This window comes from Mesoplodon mirus (assembly GCF_964341445.2).
Source record: "Mesoplodon mirus genome assembly, chromosome: 4".
Lineage (NCBI taxonomy): Eukaryota > Metazoa > Chordata > Mammalia > Artiodactyla > Ziphiidae > Mesoplodon > Mesoplodon mirus.
In genome coordinates, this window is record NC_138979.1 from 97,841,457 (window position 1) to 97,861,557 (window position 20,101).

Consider the following 20,101-nt stretch of genomic DNA (forward strand, 5'->3'; position numbering starts at 1 on the left):
ACTGCAGAAATACAAAGGAGCATGAGAGATTACTACAAGCAACTCTATGCCAATTAAATGGACAACCTGGAAGAAATGGACCAATTCTTGGAAAAGCACAACCTTCTGAGACTGAACAAGGAAGAAGTAGAATATATAAACAGACCAATCACAAGTCTGAAATTGAGACTGTGATTAAAAATCTTCCAACAAACAAAAGCCCAGGACCAGATGGCTTCACAGCAGAATTCTATCAAACATTTAGAGAAGAACTAACACCTGTCCTTCTCAAACTCTTCCAAAATATAGCAGATGAAGGAACACTCCCAAACTCATTCTATGAGGCCACCATCACCCTGATACCAAAACCAGACAAAGATGTCACAAAGAAAGAAAACTACAGGCCAATATCACCGATGAACATAGATGCAAAAATCCTTAACAAAATGCTAGCAAACAGAATCCAGCAGCACAATAAAAGGATCATACACCATGATCAAGTGGGGTTTATCCCAGGAATGCAAGGATTCTTCAATATACACAAATCAATCAATGTGAAGGAGAAAAACCACATGATCATCTCAACAGATGCAGAAGAAGCTTTCAACAAAATTCAACACCCATTCATGATAGAAACCCTCCAGAAAGTAGGCATAGAGGGAATTTACCTCAACATAGTAAAGGCCATCTGTGACAAACCCACAGCCAACATCATTCTCAATGGTGAAAAACTGAAATCATTTCCTCTAAGATCAGGAACAAGCCAAAGTTGACCACTCTCACCACTATTACTCAACATAGTTTTGGAAGTTTTAACTACAGCATTCAGAGAAGCAAAAGAAATAAAAGGAATCCAAATCAGAAGAGAAGAAGTAAAGCTGCCACTGTTTGCAGATGACATGATACTATACATAGAGAATCCTAAAGATGCTACCAGAAAACTACTAGAGCTAAGCAATGAATTTGGTAAAGTAGCAGGATACAAAATTAATGCAGAGAAATCTCTTGCATTCCTATCCACTAATGATGAAAAATCTGAAAGAGAAGTGAAGGAAACACTCCCATTTACCATTGTAACAAAAAGAATAAAATACCTAGGAATAAACCTACCTAAGGAGATAAAAGACCTGTATGCAGAAAATTATAAGACACTGGTGAAAAAAATTAAAGATGATACAAACAGATGGAGAGATACCATGTTCTTAGATTGGAAGAATCAACATTGTGAAAATGACTATACCACCCAAAGCAATCTACAGATTCAGTGCAATACTTATCAAACTACCACTGCCATATTTCACAGAGCTAGAACAAAAAATTTCACAATTTGTATGGAAACCAGAAGACCCCGAATAGCCAACGTGGTCTTGAGAAAGAAAAGCGGAGCTGGAGGAATCAGGCTTCCGGACTTCTGACTCTTGTAAAGCTACAGTCATCAAGACAGTATGGTACTAGCACAAAAACAGAAATATAGATCAATGGAACAGGATAGAAAGACCAGAGATAAACCCACGCACATATGGTCACCTTATCTTTGATAAAGGAGGTAAGAGTATACAGTGGAGAAAAGACAGCCTCTTCAATAAGTGATGCTGGGAAAATTGGACAGCTATATGTAAAAGAATGAAAGTAGAACACTCCCTAACACCATACACAAAAAATAAACTCAAAATGGATTAAAGACCTAAATGTAAGGCCAGACACTATAAAACTCTTAGAGGAAAACATAGGCAGAATAGTCTATGACATAAATCACAGCAAGATCCTTTTTGACCCACCTCCTAGAGAAATGGAAATAAAAACAAAAATAAACAAATGCGACCTAATGAAACTGAAAAGCTTTGCACAGCAAGGGAGACCATAAACAAGACCAAAAGACAACCCTCAGAATGGGAGAAAATATTTGCAAATGAAGCAACTGACAAAGGATTAATCTCCAAAATCTACAAGCAGCTCAATATCAAAAAACAACCCAATTCAAAAATGGGCCGAAGACCTAAACAGACATTTCTCCAAAGAAGTTATACAGATTTCCAACAAACACATGAAAGGATGCTCAACATCACTAATCATTAGAGAAATGCAAATTAAAACTACAATGAGGTATCACCTCATACCGGTCAGAATGGCCATCATCAAAAGATCTACAAACAATAAATGCTGGAGAGGGTGTGGAGAACAGGGAACCCTCTTGCACTGTTGGTGGGAATGTATATTGAGACAGCAGTATGGAGAACAGTATGAAGGTTTCTTAAAAAACTAAAAGTAGAAGTACCATACGACCCAGCAATCCCACTACTGGGCATAAACCCTGAGAAAACCATAACTCAAAAAGAGTCATGTACCACCATGTTCATTGCAGCTCTATTTACAATACCCAGGAAATGGAAGAAATGTAAGTGTCCATTGACAGATGAATGGATGAAGAAGATGTGGCACATATATACAATGGAATATTACCTAGCCATAAAAAGAAATGAAATTGAGTTATTTGTAGTGAGGTGGATGGACCTAGAGTCTGTCATACAGAGTGAAGTTAAGTCAGAAAGAGAAAAACAAATACTGTATGTTAACACATAAATATGGAATCTAAAAAAATAATATTAATGGTTCTGAAGAACCTACAGGCAGGACAAGAATAAAGACGCAGACATAGAGAATGGACTTGAGGACACGGGGAGGGGGAAGGGTAATCTGGGATGAAGTGAGAGTAGCATGGACATATATACACTACCAAATGTAAAATAGATAGCTAGTGGGAAGCAGCCGTATAGCACAGGGAGATCAGCTGGGTGTTTTGTGACCTCGTAGAGGGGTGGGATAGGGAGGGTGGGAGGGAGACGCAAGAGGGAGGAGATATGGGGATATACATATATGTATAGCTGATTCACTTTGTTATAAAGCAGAAACTAACACACCATTGTAAAGCAATTATACTGCAATAAAGGTGTTAAAAAAAGAATTTACCATGGCACTGTGGTCCTTAATATAACAAATCTGAATGCCTTTATTCATTCACTCGATAAATATTTTTTGAAGCTTTCCTAGCTCCAAGGACACAGCAGAGCACAAATCCAAAGGCAAAGTCCCCTCTTTCATGGAATTATATTCTAGGGTAAGCCTCTCTCGCTCAGGTCCCTTCAACAGCCTTTCTCCTTACCTTATAAGGTTACCCAGCCCGTCAAGGCTTCTCCAGTTGAATCGTGAGAGACTCCTTACTGTCCCACAGTTTTCCCATTCCTGTCTGTCCTTTTGTTTTTTCTGCCTGGAATACCCTTATATTTTCTGACCGGTTGTCAGTATCCAGCCTTTGCTTTTAGTTCCTGCTCAAAAGTTACTTTGTTGAGAAAATCATCCCTAATGTAATTATTTCTTCATTATTTTTATTTCATAATGAACTTGGACACTGCATTCAGTTTTCATTTATACCTATCTCCTGATGACTCCAGCAAATATTTCTTGTCTTCCAAAGTTGATTATAAACTTATTGAGGTAAAATCTGTGTCTTCTACTTTTTTTCACGTGTGGTAGAGACTATTTATTGTCCTCTAATATACATTTTCACCTTCCTCCTTTTAATACTAGAACCCCCTAAAATTTTATCTGGTGACATAGTTGTCCAACTAGAGATTACATTTCCCAGTCTTCTTTGCAACTAGGTAAGGTCACAGAGACTAAATTCCAGTCAGTGGAATGTCAACAGAAGTGATTGTTTGCCCTCTACTTCCTTAACCCCCTTCCTATGGACTGGAATGTGATCTTGCAAGTGATCAGTCATCTTGGACCTTGAAGATGAGGGCAAACCCCAAGGTAATGGTAATACAAGAGAGGTCATCTGGGTTTTCTGGGCTACCTTTTGGAACAGACCTTTCTTATTCCGGTAGATGGCCTATGGCCTTGAATTTTTACGCACTAGGAAAACAAACTTCTGTCTTATTTAGGTCACTGTTCTTGGCCTTTTATAAAACATTGAAACTAATATCCTAACTAATACAATGCTCCTTACAGTACTTAACATAGAATATTATGAGTAGACTGCTAAATAAATACCTATTAAATGACTGAATGTACCTCTGAATTTAATGACATAAGTATTCAGTAATAAAGTGGTTTGGAGTTTTTTTTTTTTTCTTGAATATTCCATTCATTATGTGTTTAAAAGAGAAAAGGTGGTTCTGATATATTTTTTAAATAAATTTATTTATTTATTTTTGGCTGCATTGGGTCTTTGTTACTGTGCAAGGGCTTTCTCTAGTTGCAGCGAGCGGGGACTACTCTTCGTTGCGGTGCGCAGGCTTCTCTTTGCGGTGGCTTCTCTTGTTGCTGAGCACGGGCTCTAGGCATGTGAGCTTCAGTAGTTGTGGCACGCGGGCTCAGTAGTTGTGGCTCATGGGCTCTAGAGCACAGGCTCAATAGTTGTGGCACACAGGCTTAGTTGCTCCATGTCATGTGGATCTCCCGGACCAGGGCTTGAACCCATGTCCCCTACATTGGCAGGAGGATTCTTAACCACTGTGCCACCAGGGAAGCCTGGTTCTGATATTTTTTTTTCACTGAATTATATTAATTTTGTTGGAAATATGACACACTGTCAATATACTCTGTCCTTCTGATATCACTGAATAAGACTTTTGGAAGAACTATCTGGAATAGGATAGTTTGGCAGTAACGTGTGTCATTAAAGAGAGAACTTTTAAATAAATAGGAAACCTTGCAGAAATCTTACAGTTTTGAAATCTATAGAGAGACATGGTCACTGTTGATGTCTATAGCTCCTTGTCCTGCCCAAGTGCACCATTATCTCGCAGAATTACAAAGCAGAGGAAACAACATACCTCCAAATCTCCCGAGATATTGGCACCAGCAAGAATCCCAGTTGCTGCTGGGAAAAAAATGGCAAAGACAGAGAAGAAGCCTTCACCTTTTGTGAAGCTTGGCCCAAAGTTTTCTGCAAATATTGATGCTGCAACACAAATAATGAGAAAATTATCATGTAGACTTTCTTCACAGGTAGGAGATAAAGTTACATTTGGCTTCTATAGCCCTAAATGCAAAGTGTCCGTATAATCTAAATGGAATGAGCTTGAAGATATTGGTGTACTCCTGATGAACCTCATGTGAATATTTGCCAAGAGTCAAGATACATGTCAGAAGGTTTTAGATCTGTAGGACATACCCTGAAAAATCAATAATTTTCATGCAAACAGAGACCCATGCTGTCTAACTTCTTTGAATCTAGAAGATTGAAAAAGAAGGAAATGGAAAGTTCTCTCATGACCCTACTGGCATACTCACAAATATACCACACAACATTGCCCTACACACATACAGCTACATTCTCACATATATATGCACCTTAATCAGCACACTGCTTTTCTATGCCTTTTTAAAAAACATTGTAGGAGAAACTTGTGGGTGAGGCTATCTTAGAGTTTTTTTTTTTTTTTTACTAATGCACTAACCTCCCTGCCCCTGTCTCTAGAATTGGATCTTAGATCCTTATACCAAATTCTCATGTATAGGAGACTATATATATATATTCTCTCTTTATATATAATACATATATATGGAGAGAGAGAGAGAGAGAGAGAGAGAGAGAGAGAGCGAGAGAGAGAGAGGAGCTTTGGTCATAAAATAATAATATCCCACAGGTTGTCACCAAATTATTTAAATGAAAAGGAAACAGGGACTTCCCTGGTGGCACAGTGGTTAAGAATCCGCCTGCCAATGCAGGGGACATGGGTTCGAGCCCTGGTCTGGGAAGATCCCACATGCCACAGAGCAACTAACCTCGTGTACCACGAACACTACCGGGCCTGTGCTCTAGAGCCCACAAGCCACAACTACTGAGCCCACATGCCGCAACTACTGAAGGCCGTGCACTCTAGGTCCTGTGCTCAGCAACAAGAGAAGCCATCACAGTGAGAAGCCTGCGCACTGCAATGAAGAGTAGCTCCTGCTTGCTGCAACTAGAGAAAGCCTGTGTGCAGCAACAATGACCCAATGCAGCCAAAAAAATAATTAATTAATTTTTTTAAAAAAGAAAAAAAAATTTTAAAAATAAAAGGAACAATGTAGAAGAAAAACAAAGAAAAGGAAGGAAGAAAAATATGAACAAAAGAATCTAGGATGATGCAAAAATAAGGAAAGAAAATTTAAAACATAAAAATTACAGCAGGAGCTGGAAGAAGGAAAAAGAATCAAAAGGAAAAGGATTTGCAAAGCAAACAAGACAATTTCACAAAGAAAAAGAATCAGGAAGAAAGAAGTGATGTGACATAAAAAGGGTACAAATACTGACAACTGAGTAAATAATGAAGGGAAATGTAAAAAACCCTCAGCAGTGGATTCTTGAGTAAACTAGAGTGGACAGATCGGAAAGAGTGGATAGGCAGAGTAGAATAGAAGAGAGAAGTCAAAATTTATGCCCAGTGCCATGCCATTATCACAGATGCTATATTAATAACTCCTACAGTCTTTTATGCTTGAAAACCTGACAGTGATGCTCAACGAGGTAATGCTATGAGAAAGCAAGGTACAAAATTCTAGCAGGAAGAAAAAATGACTGTGTTTGACTTCAGTGCTCTCAGTGGTTGGACACATTGTCTGAGCTCTGTTCTCTTTCTTGTATATGCACTCTACTACTACTATTTGACAGAGACAACACTGTGTCCAGAACTTTAAGGTTTTCAAAGCACTTTAACATCTGCTATCTTACTTGCTTTTCAAAATCCCTTTAGGAAGTTGTTATCATCACCCCCACCTTGGCAGGAAAATCTGAGAAGCAATCATGTCAGTTTACAGCAGGATTGAGACTCACTCTGGTTCTCCTGACTCCAACCCCAGGCTCTTCCCTGGATCACAATGGGATTCCAGTGGCTGGGGTAGGAATCATGGGGATGGTGATGGGGGCAGGCAATGGAGAACCATTTATTGCAGAGCAAGTTATTTGTCATATGTACCTTGGTAATTAAAGAAACCTCTGGACTTTTTCTCATTGTTGGATGGAATGACAGTTCCAATGAAGAAGTTTGCAATAGCAATGAGAAGAATGATCAGAAGAATCACTTGAGCCTGGAATGACAAAGTAACAGGAGGTCAAATTAGATTTATTCAATGACTTTTTATATAATTATAAAAGTTATAAGTGCCCACTGAAGAAAGACCTTATCTAATAATTCCAGTTAAGATTCTACTATCCAAAGTAGGTAATAAGTGTGTTCGCATAAAATGGCATCTGAATGAGCCTTATTTGCCCTGAGTATAGATGTTACATTTTCAGTGGGTGCATGTACTTGGGTACTTGAAGGTGACATTTCAAGAGCATTTCAAGTACTAAGTGGGTAACTTAGTACAGTGTTCCTAAGAATATAAATGGAGCCAAAAGATTGAACACTGATAGAGTTGGTTTCTTTCCTAGGCAGAGCACCTATGGATTCCTCCCCTTCACAGTAATAACTGCAGAAGGAGTATGAGAACACAGAATGATGCATAGAATTCCCATGATGCCTAGTGCACTTGACGTTGGGCTACCATACCAGTGTGTGCCCAGCATAAGCAGTCTGCAAGGTTGACCAGCCAAATCACTGTTCTTTAGTCCATCTGACATTTCATAGAGGTTATTGGCTTGGCATTCCCATATGCTGTTCCCTCTGCTGGAAACACACTTTTCCCTATACTTTGCAAAACTGTATCTTTCCTCTCATCCATTATGTATTAGTTACCTCCTCAGAGAGGCCTTTCTTGATCATTGAATCTAAACAATAACAGCTAATGTTCACAGAGGGCTTACAATACAACAGATGCACATCTAAATTTACCAATATTCTTTCAGGTAAATAATACCACCCACAACTGTATGAAGTAGGTAATACTGCTATCATCATTTTAAAGATAAAGAAACTTGAGAAACAGAGAGGTGAAGTAATTTACTAAAGGTCATATAGACATAAACCAGGTTCAACTCCACTCTACAGAGCTGGAGCTCTAAATTCTACCTTCTACTGTCATGAAACTACATTGCTCCCCTCAGGGAATAATCTGACGTATGTTCCCCCTGTTACCCCTGTTATGTTCTATCTCAGTGCCCTGTTTATTTACTTTATAGCACTTTAACAATTTACCATTCTATATTTACTTGTTTATGTGCTTGTTTATTACTCAGCTCCCCATAGACCATATGCTCAACTATGGCAGGGATTGTGCCTGTGTGGGTCAGAACTGAATATACTGTGCCTAGCAGAATGCCCAGCACATGACAAGCACTTCGTCAATTTTTGTTTAATGTATGAATGCATAATCTGGAAATAAATGCCAGGTGGGAATGTTTCCTATTGCCTTATGTAAGTGGGAGGCTTTGGCTGTCTTTTCATTTCTGGTGACCACTTGATGTCTAGTTACTGCACCTCCAGGCACATAGGAACATAGGAGTTTCAACTGTACTAGTCACTGTCTAGAGTTACAAAGCAAGCAAAAGACATGCTCTCCATCATTCAGAAATTTACTAACTGATTTACTAATAGTTAAATACAGATATTCTCTAGTTCCAGGGCTTCTGATGCCCTCAAATTTGCTGCTGGAGTACTGGATTTCAGAGGGGAATGATAGTTTCTGTCTGTTACTTTCTCCCAACACACTTGCCATTTCTTGTGGGCTTCAGCACTCACAGCCAGCTTGGAAGGGGATACCAGGGTGTGAAGATGGCAGTAATCTTGGCTCTGTTACTGTTACTATAGCATAAAGGACAAAGCACAGGCCTGATCACATGAGCTGTGAGTTACAACTGGCTGGACTTCGTGCTTTGAGGGCTTGGTGTTCCACCAAGCACTGACCTGGCTCCTTTTATCATAGAAAGTAATAATAGCAATTCTTTTTGAATATGGAGTTCCTTCTATTCCTGCAATTTGTTCGGGAAGCTGACTAGCAGTTGTTGGTAATATCATTTTGAGAAATTCACTAGCAGTTGTTGGTAATATCATTTTGAGAAATTCACCTTTGCTTCCCATTCCATTCCAGCTACTGAAATTCCCAAAAGAATCACCACTGTGATGGAGCCTATTATCCGGATGTCATTGGTTGGATCCACCATCATTGAATCACTCTCCTGGAACAAAAAAAAAAATCACTAAAATGGTTAGAAGCTTTTTTTGCCTATATGTCTTATTGTAGAATTTAACAGTAAGAAGGGATACCATGCACTAATGTCTGGGGCTACACAGGACAATGGAAAAATGAAATGTTCATAAATTGGAGAAGATAAAGAATCTAATGTTATTTTTTCCTGTGATAATAGGCCTTTGATAGCCAAGGTTAGGAGTTACAAATTTTAGGGATTCATTCTAGGCACAGCTTTTAAATCTATTGTAGCACTAAGTAAGATTATGGGTACATACAGATATCATGTTTTGTTTCAGAAGAATGGCTAGTTATTTTTATGTGTCAAGGGAAATTTTAGAAGAATAAAAATGAGTGGTTTCCAATGTGAATATCAAAAAAAAATAAGTGCTACTCAATTAAAGAACAAACTATGAACTATAATCCACTCATTTATTCATCTAATTTTCAAATACAGGTACCAATTGAATTCAGTGTCTGCTATCATTACCATGAAAGGAGGACTAGAAGTTAGCTCATATACTAGCTAATTAATGTGTTCACATATATACCATCCAGATGGGGCACCTAAACTAAAAAAGGCCCAGTTTCCTGCAGTGAGTCCTTCTAATGTTTGAACTTTCTTTCCCTTTGGAAATCTATAACCATAATAGTAATATTGCTGCTGACAATAATTCCCATTATCTTTTCTTTCATATTTTACACTGTATTTCATGTACATTATTTCATTTGATCTGTACCACATTTCTGTGAAAGACATAAACAATATTATTAGCCCATACTATAGATTTGAAAAACAAGGTTCAGATGAACAGAGGGACTGGTCCAAAATCTTTCAGCTGGTAAGTCTGAGAGCCAGGACTCTGAGCCAGTTCTGATGCCAAGCCTAGGGCTCCTTCAACTATATTCAGCTTCCACATCCTGCAGAATAAATCTGTTTCCTCTCATCTTGCCATAATGATATCCCCTAGTGCCCTGAAAAAGCAAAATAAACCAAATTATCTTGCTTGGGTGAAGAAAAGAAAAGCTTTTAATTACCTTAAGAAGATCTACCACAGTCTCAGCAAATCCCACCACATACATAGCAACAGCCACTGCATTGGCAAAAGCAAAGATCAAGCCTATAGACCCACCAAACTCGGGCCCTAAGCTTCTGGAAATAAGGTAGTAGGCCCCACCTGAAACAAGAAATGAACATGATTTACATTGAGGAACTTTTAGAGGATTTAGTTTATATGACCAAATAATTTTGAATGTCTGAGAACATTTAAAATACTAATTATTCTAATAAAAATATTATAAATCCTAGTAATTTTAGAAATCTTGTTCACTGTAATGAATAACTTAGCCCTGCCTTATATTCTGTATGTAATCTACAATAGAACTACTCTGACTAAATAAAATCCAATTTATTGAAACCTATAATATACAGACGCTACTAATAAGAATACAGCAAACTTTACCCCACAAATTCTTTGTCTTTTAAAAAACTTCATTGGAAAATTCAAAATAATAATGTAACTGAAGTAAAATTTCATATTTGAAATTTCCAGGAACAGGCAGGCCCAGGCAGAAAATGAAGTGGATAAAGTTTATCATTGTTGTTCTAACTTCCTTTCTGGTATAATTTCTGGTACACATTTACTACATTAAAAAGGTACCTGTATAGTGCTAGGCATTATCCGCTCTATAAATCAGACTTAGTTTTTTTTGTTTTTTTTTTTCCGGTACGTGGGCCTCTTACTGTTGTGGCCTCTCTCATTGCGGAGCACAGGCTCCGGATGCGCAGGCCCAGCGGCCATGGCTCACGGGCCCAGCCGCTCCGCGGCATGCGGGATCCTCCCGGACTGGGGCACGAACCCGTGTCCCCTGCATCGGCAGGCGGGCTCCCAACCACTGCGCCACCAGGGAAGCCCCAGACTTAGTTTTGATGGTTTTAGCTCAAGAAGGCATGGTTATTGCCAAATACCCATATGTGTATGGGTGTGGCAAATGGGAAGTAAGGTAGGGAGGGCCTGGAACGATTGCTTCTCCCTTGGACCTTGAAAAGAAGGTTCTGCTCGTGGCTGTATACTTCTGGGCACAGGAAAGACTGAGCCAGAATAGTTAACTACCTCAAGAGTTCTGAGAGCATGTTACTGAAGGTTAAAATGACTAGATGTTGAAAGGCCTAGATAACTAGATGTTATCACAGACCATAGTGAATCAATGACTTCCTATACTGAGCTAGTCTTAGAAGTAGACAGAATTGGTAAAGGAATGACACTGAACACACGTATCTACAGCCAAAATTATCCTTCACTGAAAAGTTTTCACTGTTTCCTCCACTATAGTAACTCCTTTGGGTTAAGACGACAACATCCTTTCTAAAAATATAAACTTTTATTTGGGTGGGGCAAATCCCCATTACTTTCTTTGTCCTGATTACATTAAATAAGTTAGCAGCAAGTTACTAGGCTTGGTCAAAATGAGAGACAGGCAGGAGCTGTGAGAGGAGCTGTTTGGTAGGTAGGATGGTGTTTTAGAAGGCCCTGGGTAGGGAGATCTGGATAAGGTACCCAAGCAGAGACCCCAGGAGCCAAAACAGAATTGGAAGGGGAAGAAAGGGAGCTAGAAGAACAATGAGACAAACTTCAACCCCTCATTCTCTGCCCAGGCCTGCTTGTTCCTGGATGATTTGAAAGTAACTCTTTGTTTTATTTGTTTTTATTTTCTTTTTAAGAATCTCCTCAAGCTTATTGGCCATTAGGATCATAGTGTTGGGGTGAACTCTGAAGGCTCACTGAGTAGGAAGTGTCAGCAGTGTCAGCTGGGGTGCTGGAGAAGACCCTTTCTGAGAGGCCCTGGGAGAGAGCCAGTGGGGTCTGTCCAAGGCACAAAGAAACCGTTTATTTCACTCTAATACTTTATGCTTTCTTTCTAGACACCTGGTCATTCTCGACTTTATAAACATGTTTAATCACAGGAAGTGGGCCAAAAAAATCTTTTCTGGAGATCTCTTAATTTTAGTTGAAAAGAATCATGCCTTGCTGTTTAAATTTTGGATTATTTTGTTTTGTTTTAGGGCTTCTGGGGACTAAGTATCAATGTACAAATTTTACTTCCGACATTAAACCAACTCTAGACATTACTACATAATCAAAGCTAATAGCCATAAGTACATGAATTGGCTTACCTCCTCTTACTACTCCATTTGTGCAAATAGCAGACATAGAAATACCTGTGAGTGTTGTCACTACCACACTCAGGCCAATGATGATGACTCCGAGACCTGAAAAATCCCCCAAGAAAGGTGTTTGGCTCCAGTACTTCAAGAAGTCACCAGTACTTCAGGAGGCAGCAGTCTGAATCTTGTCAAGGAAGGAACAGTCTCCCTATGAAAAACCTGAAACGTTCTAAAAGATCCCATTCCATCTAGGTGTAGGAAGGTCTAGGAAGCACCTGAAATGTACTAAACTTTAAAACTGAAGCTGTGTCGAGAAGTCATTTTCCAAGAAACACCAGCAAGGGGTGTGCAGTAGCCTGAAAAATAAAGCATTTACCCAAGGAATTTGAGCATCTGGAAATCATGACCTGCAACGTGCCAGAGAGGACCATTAGAAAAGAGACCACAGCTGACGAGAGTAGACCAGGACTATACGCACAGTACCTTGTGTTTCCTTCTGTGTCCAGCTCATCCACATAGTTAGCCAGGCTTCAAGAACATTGGGCTACTTTCTTGTTCCCACCAAAAAGAAGTATAATAAAAAGTTTTTGCCTACCCGTAGCAAGTGATGAGAGCATTTAGATATCTTAGAAATTTTACCTCCACGAACAAACCCGTTAGTTGCTATTGCAGAAGTTGACAACCCAGTAATAGAAGTTACCATGGTGGAAAGAAGAATTATGAGAACTCCAAGACCTGTTAGCAATGAAAGACAGAAGATATTACATTTTACTTTTCTTCCTTGGATTCCCTATTGCTGCAAACTATACTGCTTTGAATTTAAGTGTTCACATCCAAGCCTTGGGCCCCAGTGGAGTTCCTTCGTGCTAAGGAGAAATGGGTTTGCCTGGCGTAAAGACCAAGTTGGAGAACTGCTCATTATGATGAAGGATGGTTTCCAAAAGCAAACACAATCTAAAATGCAGCCCTGGAAAGGAAAAGTTGACTTACGCTGGTGTCCTGGGAGAGAAACTACCCTGGCTGCGAAAAGAGAAAACATAACATTTGACCTTCTCTCTTGCTGGAGAGGAACCTGAATGAGAAAGATGGGGGTTTGACAAAGGTTAAATCCTTCTCCATTTTTCTTGCATCTCTTTTGCCTGGCAGGGGGGAAAAAAAGGAACCAACTTGGATTACCTTTGAAAACACTCCAGAAAGGTCAGTGGTGAACTATTTGAGCCTGTGTTGCCTTTACCTTACAAATGATCATGCGGGTCACAGGTTTAATTACCTCCTCTGACATATCCATTTGTAGCAATAGCAGAGGTGGATAAACCAGTGATAGCAGTCACTGTCACGGCTAAGCCGATGATAATCACACCAAGACCTCAGTTGAGAGAGGAAAAATAAAGGCAATTAAATGGTGGAATAATCCATTAGATCATTTACATAGAAGCTAGCAAGTCTAGAGTAATCACCAAAGGACCACATTTGAGTTTAACAAACTGGTCTGGAAATCACCACAGAGGAAATGCCCAGCATTGAAGTTTTCTGCCTGAAGTAACACAGATCCAAGAAACTCAAGACCTAAGCTGTGCAGTGCAAAGTTTCACATAACCGGACAACTATGGCTGGTTAAAATTCAACATGAATCTCACTATTTATGAAGTTCCAGACACCCATAAACATAATAATTGGTCTGAACAATCCCAAGCTGTCAATATTACTAGAGTGTAGATGTTCATCCTTCCAGGGAAGTATCTTTTTTTTTTTTTTTTTTTGCGGTACGCGGGCCTCTCACCGTTGTGGCCTCTCCCGTTGCGGAGCACAGGCTCCGGACGTGCAGGCTCAGCGGCCATGGCTCACGGGCCCAGCCGCTCCGCGCCATGTGGGACCCTCCCGGACCGGGGCACAAACCCGCGTCCCCTGCATCGGCAGGCGGGCTCTCAACCACTGCGCCACCAGGGAAGCCCGGAAGTATCTTTTTATGTATATTTGATTGTGTAGGAGTGGAAAATTACATATAGTATAGAAAATTGTTCATCTGGCAGATGAGTAAAGTAGAAAGAATCAAATCAAACTACATTTACTTACTGGCTATGTGAACTCTGGCAAGTTACCTATTTTCTGAGCCATAAATGACAATGAAATTAGAAAGAATGTGTGTGTAAAGTGGCCATGTATAAAGAAAGTAGTGGCGTGTATAAAGACAGAATGCATGTGTAAAGTAAAGTAGCATAGTGCATAGAACACAGTACATAATCAATGGCACTGCTTTTTGGTCAAATCCACAATAGTCATAACAGCTATTGTTTATTAAAAGCCAACTATAGGGCTTCCCTGGTGGCGCAGTGGTTGAGAGTCCACCTGCCGATGCAGGGGATATGGGTTCGTGCCCTGGTCCGGGAAAATCCCACATGCCGCGGAGCGGCTGGGCCCGTGAGCCATGGCCGCTGGGCTTGCGCGTCCGGGGCCTGTGCTCCGCAACGGGAGAGGCCACAACAGTGAAAGGCCTGCCTACAGCAAAAAAAAAAAAAAAAAAAAAAAAAAAAAGCCAACTATATATCCAGCTGTGCTAGGCGGTATGTGAAATGCAAGGGAAAATAAAAATGAAAAAAGCTGCCCTCAAAGATCTTATGGTTCAGAATCATTTATTGTGAGAGGGAGAAAGTAGACCAGAATTCAGAGGAAGGCAAGGCTGCTTTCAGTTTCAGGAAATACACAGCTAGGAGGACACTAAAGGGTAGCAGAATATGCTGTCCCAAAATTTGCCACTTTAGCATAAGGATTATTTTGAGCTAAAGACAGTTGAAAAGAAGAAGATACCTCTTATTTGCCTAAAGGCAGGGCATAAATTTGTAATGGTGTCTCCTCTTTCCTCTATACTGGGGACAGTTATCAGCTAGAGACTGGAGACAGCTGGGGATGGTACTAGAGGAATCTACATAGACTTTACTAACTAGCCCTTATCTTCCATTAGTTCCCCCATGTATTTGCCTTCCCACAATGTGCCACTCTAGAAACTCAGTCTTTTCCTTTGTCTTGTTACTTCTCTAAAAATGTGTTTTTCTCTTAAGATGCTTGTATAAGCCCAAGTTCTAACCACCCCTTTGAGTTACTCAGTGCTGAAGATTCCCATGTACATGCACGATGCACATATTAATAAACTTCTGATTGTTTTTCTCTTGTTAATCTGTATGTTGTCAGTCTACTTTACAGGGCCCTAGCCAATGAGCTTAAGATGAGTAGAGGGAAAACAGTTTTTCCTCTCCTACATTACCCTCCTCAGTGGAGATCAACCTTAAATTCAGGGAGAACTTGTAGGCACTGAAATCACCCTGGCTCCAGCCAGAACATGCTTGCCTAGGTCTGTTTGGTGTGTTCCTTGATATAAAGTGAATGCTTCATAATTGCTGTTGATAGCCTCGCTTGTTCCAAGGGTGATAAGAAGGGCAGTTAGCCAAGAGAGGCTGTGATCTCTCTGGCCACGCCCTAGAACCAGGGGAAGTGGAAGGAAGTTAAGGACAGAAGTGGGAATGAGGTATTGGAAGCTGGCTCTTTTGATGCCTCCAGTTATATCCTGGCTCTAGCAGAAGTTTCTAGGCTATTTTACAGTTAAAGTGCAGTAGGAAGAGGCTAACCATGGGTATGAGATGCAAACTTAGACTATATTTGTTTGGCCCCTATAGATTCCTGCACATTTGGTGTTGTAAGAAATGCTTGCACTAAATTCTTTGTATCTTTTGCAGGGATCCTGTGGTGAACATCGCCTCTACATCACTGTGCAGTTTCAAGTCTGAGTGCCAGTAAAGGTGACTTCTTTTTTTTTTTTTTTTTTTTTTTTGCACTTTATTTTAACTCTTGACTTTATTTTGAGGAAGTTTGATACCAAATGTTTAGCTCACCCCAGCAACAGTAGAGAACCAAATAGTTTGCATTTCAAGACATTAAACCTACTCTGATTTTATTATTTCCCTACCCCTTATATTCCCTTTGCCTTTATTTTCCAAACAATTCTTAATTTATCCTTTGGCATCATATATATTTCTGTAAACCATTTAAAATCCTGGAACAAAGTTGTATGCATTTAAACAGCAAGGGATTTGCTTCCCTCTCACAATCAAACATAAAATCCCAGGGCAAAAGCAGCTTAGAAAACATTCAGTTCATAGTTTTCTCAAACTTCAGTCCTTGAACCACCTGCTTCAGGAAATGCCTGAGGTGCTTATTAAAAATGCCCAGACTTACTGACTTTGGCTCTTTCCAAGTGAATCCCAGGATTCTGCAGTTTTGTAACTATCTTCCCAGGTAATTGTTATGCACCCCACAGTCTGAAGGTTATTGTTGAGCTACCCTCAGCCAATCTCAATTTGTGTCTGCCTGTTCAGCAAGGTTCTTTAGCTTTATCTTCAAAGAATTGATTGGGAAACAATTAATCCAGCTCCCTAATTTTCAGATGAGACAGTGAAACACACCAAATATAAATGACTTGCTTCAGGTCGTACTTGCTTTACGTGCCCTTCTTCCTTGCTTGATGTTTAAGTTTATTGGATACCATCATGCCCCAGCCAAGATGGTCAAGACAGAGAACAACTAGATGGCATTATCAGCTCATTCTACCAATTGCTTTTGGGGACAAGGCAGCCAGAACTTACAGCCTCAGATGGTTACCCAAGGACTGTAGCTACCATTACTCCTGGATACAGCTTCCTTCTGGCTTTTTTCCCAGGGTCTGAGCTTGAAAGTATATTCAGGTTTCTTCCCCAGGCTACCCCCAAAGCCAGAAGGGGGTACTGCTTGTACCTGTTTGTCTTCTTTCCCAGTAAAGGGGACCCAATTTGGACCCAGATGGTGACTTAATCAACTCCTTCAGCTTTAAGTTCGGGACAAAGTCCAGTAAAATTGAGTAAGGGTGATAGTAAGTTTCTACTACTCTCTAAAGTCTATTTTCTCGGAATAAAAATTAAAAAAAAAAAAAACCCTCCATTCAAAGGAAAACCCACTGGACACCCATTTAGGTAGAACTCTACTCTCTTCTGAAGTTGGATTTGACTACTTAAATAAAAGATCCTTATTAAAACAATACTGATGTCTGAAAGTATAATAAACAGTTTAGCAGAAGATAGAATTCTTCATATTCTACAATTTTACAATAAACATGAAACTGGGTTGACTGTGAAGAATAATGTAAGATCTGATTAAAGTTCAGATTATTACCCAAACATATGGATTTTAAATAAGTTGCATTAAAAAGGATCACTCCTGCCCTGGGCTACACTCACACCTCCAAACAAAGTAATGTTTCCTGATGATCTCAATAAGTTACTAAACTGCCCTTAAAAAACTAATTTTGCATGAAACCCTGGAGCAACAACTTAGCAATATTAAGATGCAGATTTTCCATGGAATAGCATATACTTATTTTGGACCCTGAGGCTGTAAGTGTTCATTTGATATGCATCATAAAGCCAGCAAGAAGCCCTTTGTCAGGAACCCAACAGTGGCCAAACACACAACGAGGAAAAACTATGGGAACTGGTTCCAGCTCTTTTTCGCATTAAGTCTCCTGGTGATTCTGAATCTGTTTTGAGGAGCGAAGGCAATAAATAATGACCAAGTACCTTTTAAATGTGAATTGAGACACATTTTGGAGTAGAATCTGAAAGCACATCTGAACTTCTGTGTTCTTGATACTAATGATTTATAGGTGTGCCCCCCACAAAGTGAACCTATAATGTATTTTCCATATATAGAGTAAAACATCGTTAATTTTTATCACGTTGAATCAGAAACTTTGATATAGGTCAAATAAATTTTTATATAAATTTTAGTAGTATACTCACAATAAAAATATTTGCCACAGGAAACAATACTTTAAACAAAATACAATATTTAAAAACATTAAATAAGCACTCAAAATAATTTCAACATCATCCATTTCCATTTAGAAAAATTATCAATAGTTATATACATTATCTTGGTCTTTTTACCTATCTTTTTAAGCTTCTATCTGACAATAGTTTATTAACCTTTGTTTTCTCACTACTTGTACCTGCAAGTAACACTATTTTCTCTGGAAAATGTTCAACAATTCAGCATTTTTATTAGTCAAGTCACAGTTTCACCAGTTTTCCCACAAGTTATTTTTGTTCAGTGATGTTTTGCTAATAATCTTAAGGGGGATACTCTGATGAATGTCAGTATGTCCCCAAATATGAATACTATTATTTAAAATGAATGTATCTCTATATACTTGTACACCTAAAACTCTATGAAAAGATGAAATATTTACTTGAGCATTTATCTGGTTGGCAAGCTGGAAAATTCCAGTCTCCCAGGAGTTAACACTTTACCTGTCTTCTCTGACAGACATTGTCAAAGAGGCAAAGTAAAAGAGCCCAAGTGCAGATTAATTCTGTGATCTTCATCTCACATTCAGCATTAATGGTGAAAACAAGTTGCTTATTGAGTTTTTAATTTACACTGAAACTACATAGGAGGAAAAAGGACTTACCGATCCCAGCTTCTCCAACAATCCAGGAGAGGCGAATGAAGAGCATGACACCCCAGATATTCAGCATACATCTTACCTGTGGGTTGAGGGAGCATGGAAAAGGACATGAGAAGTGACAGTGGGGCAACACCCAGCCATCTTTGTAACTCTGGTGTTCAGGCCTTATTAACAGTTAGTCCACTAGGACATTGAACAGATAGTTTTCATTTATAAACACAGAAGCTTTCTCACCAGCACACCTTTCACCCATCCAAACTTCACAACACCGGCTTGATCTTCTTCCTTGTTTTCAGCTTGTTCATCACCAGGCATCCCATCACCGTTGGCAACCACGTCAGCTGAACCCGGGGCCACTGATACATTCTGCATTTTTACACATAGCAAAACATGGTATTTGGTCAACACATGGTTCCATAAAACTTCCAGAGGCAAATAAAAACAGTTGACATAAAACTTGAGGAAAAAAAACATATTCCAGTCATTTTAATAAGATGATTATTTTTTGCCCTGGGAGTTTATGCGTTCATTTTGTGGGTGATTTTAGGCGCCACTGAGACTGCAAGGGTGGTAAAGGAAACTGGGCAGTTCTTCTACTGTTGAGAATGTTACCTTAGGGGAAAACGATGGGATTTGGATAAATTTAGAATACAAAAAGATCAAAAGAGAGAAGAGGGAATGCAGGGTGGGGAGGAAAGCTTATCAGGAGTGAATGAGGGTCTTTTAGAAGGCAAGGTAAGAGGGCCAGAATGTTAACCATCTCACTAATGCAGTGTTTGGCCTTCTTTCCATTAACCTCCCTGGGCTTCATTTTATCCATCTAAAAAAAATGATAACAAAACTTCTCCACTCACATCAGAGTATCTTTAAGAAGATTCAATAGAAGTAACACATAGAAGTGTTTTCTTAAAAAAAAATAGTTTAGAGTATTCTTAAAATACTCTAAAGTTGTAAAGGCTCTGTATGGCTACAAGAATGACACTCCTGTAGGGGAATTTTCTTTCAGATTTGATATACATTGCCTGAGAATTGTTGGATGTGCAATAGTATTGTACGGAAGGTAAGAAGTCTCCACACTGACGGCTAGAAAGGTAAGCTGAGTAGAAATAAGAAGTAAGTACTATAGAAAAGGTCGAAACCTTTACTGAGGTTTTTTTTTTTTTTTCCCTGTGGCCTTATTTTGAAAACGATCTTCCTTGTCAGTAGGATAGTCTCTGAATTTAATGGGGAAGGAAATAGCTATGTTTCTCTCAAGTTAAGAACAAACAACTCTCTAGCTTTTCTTTTAGGTTTGACAGAATAATTTCAGATGCCGTCCACTTAGTTTAGCCTATCTAGCACCTACCTGACTC

At 39.3% G+C, this 20,101-nt stretch overlaps 1 protein-coding gene across 3 annotated transcripts in view; it reads right to left on the bottom strand.

Moving 5' to 3' along the window:
* The window catches only part of SLC12A1 (solute carrier family 12 member 1), a gene marked incomplete at its 5' end in the record, with an annotated part of 91,328 nt that overhangs the window by 61,235 nt on the left and 9,992 nt on the right, over positions 1-20,101 (bottom strand). The window contains 7 exons of one of the 3 annotated variants that reach the window (XM_082620110.1): positions 4,815-4,942; positions 6,942-7,053; positions 8,972-9,082; positions 10,132-10,271; positions 12,269-12,364; positions 18,753-18,828; positions 18,984-19,115. In XM_082620110.1, the coding sequence (XP_082476236.1) occupies positions 4,815-4,942; positions 6,942-7,053; positions 8,972-9,082; positions 10,132-10,271; positions 12,269-12,364; positions 18,753-18,828; positions 18,984-19,115 (795 nt within the window). Of the gene's footprint in view, positions 1-4,814; positions 4,943-6,941; positions 7,054-8,971; positions 9,083-10,131; positions 10,272-12,268; positions 12,365-12,898; positions 12,995-13,529; positions 13,626-18,752; positions 18,829-18,983; positions 19,116-20,101 lie in introns of all 3 variants that reach the window. The other 2 variants (XM_082620109.1, XM_082620111.1) reach the window with 2 other exon arrangements.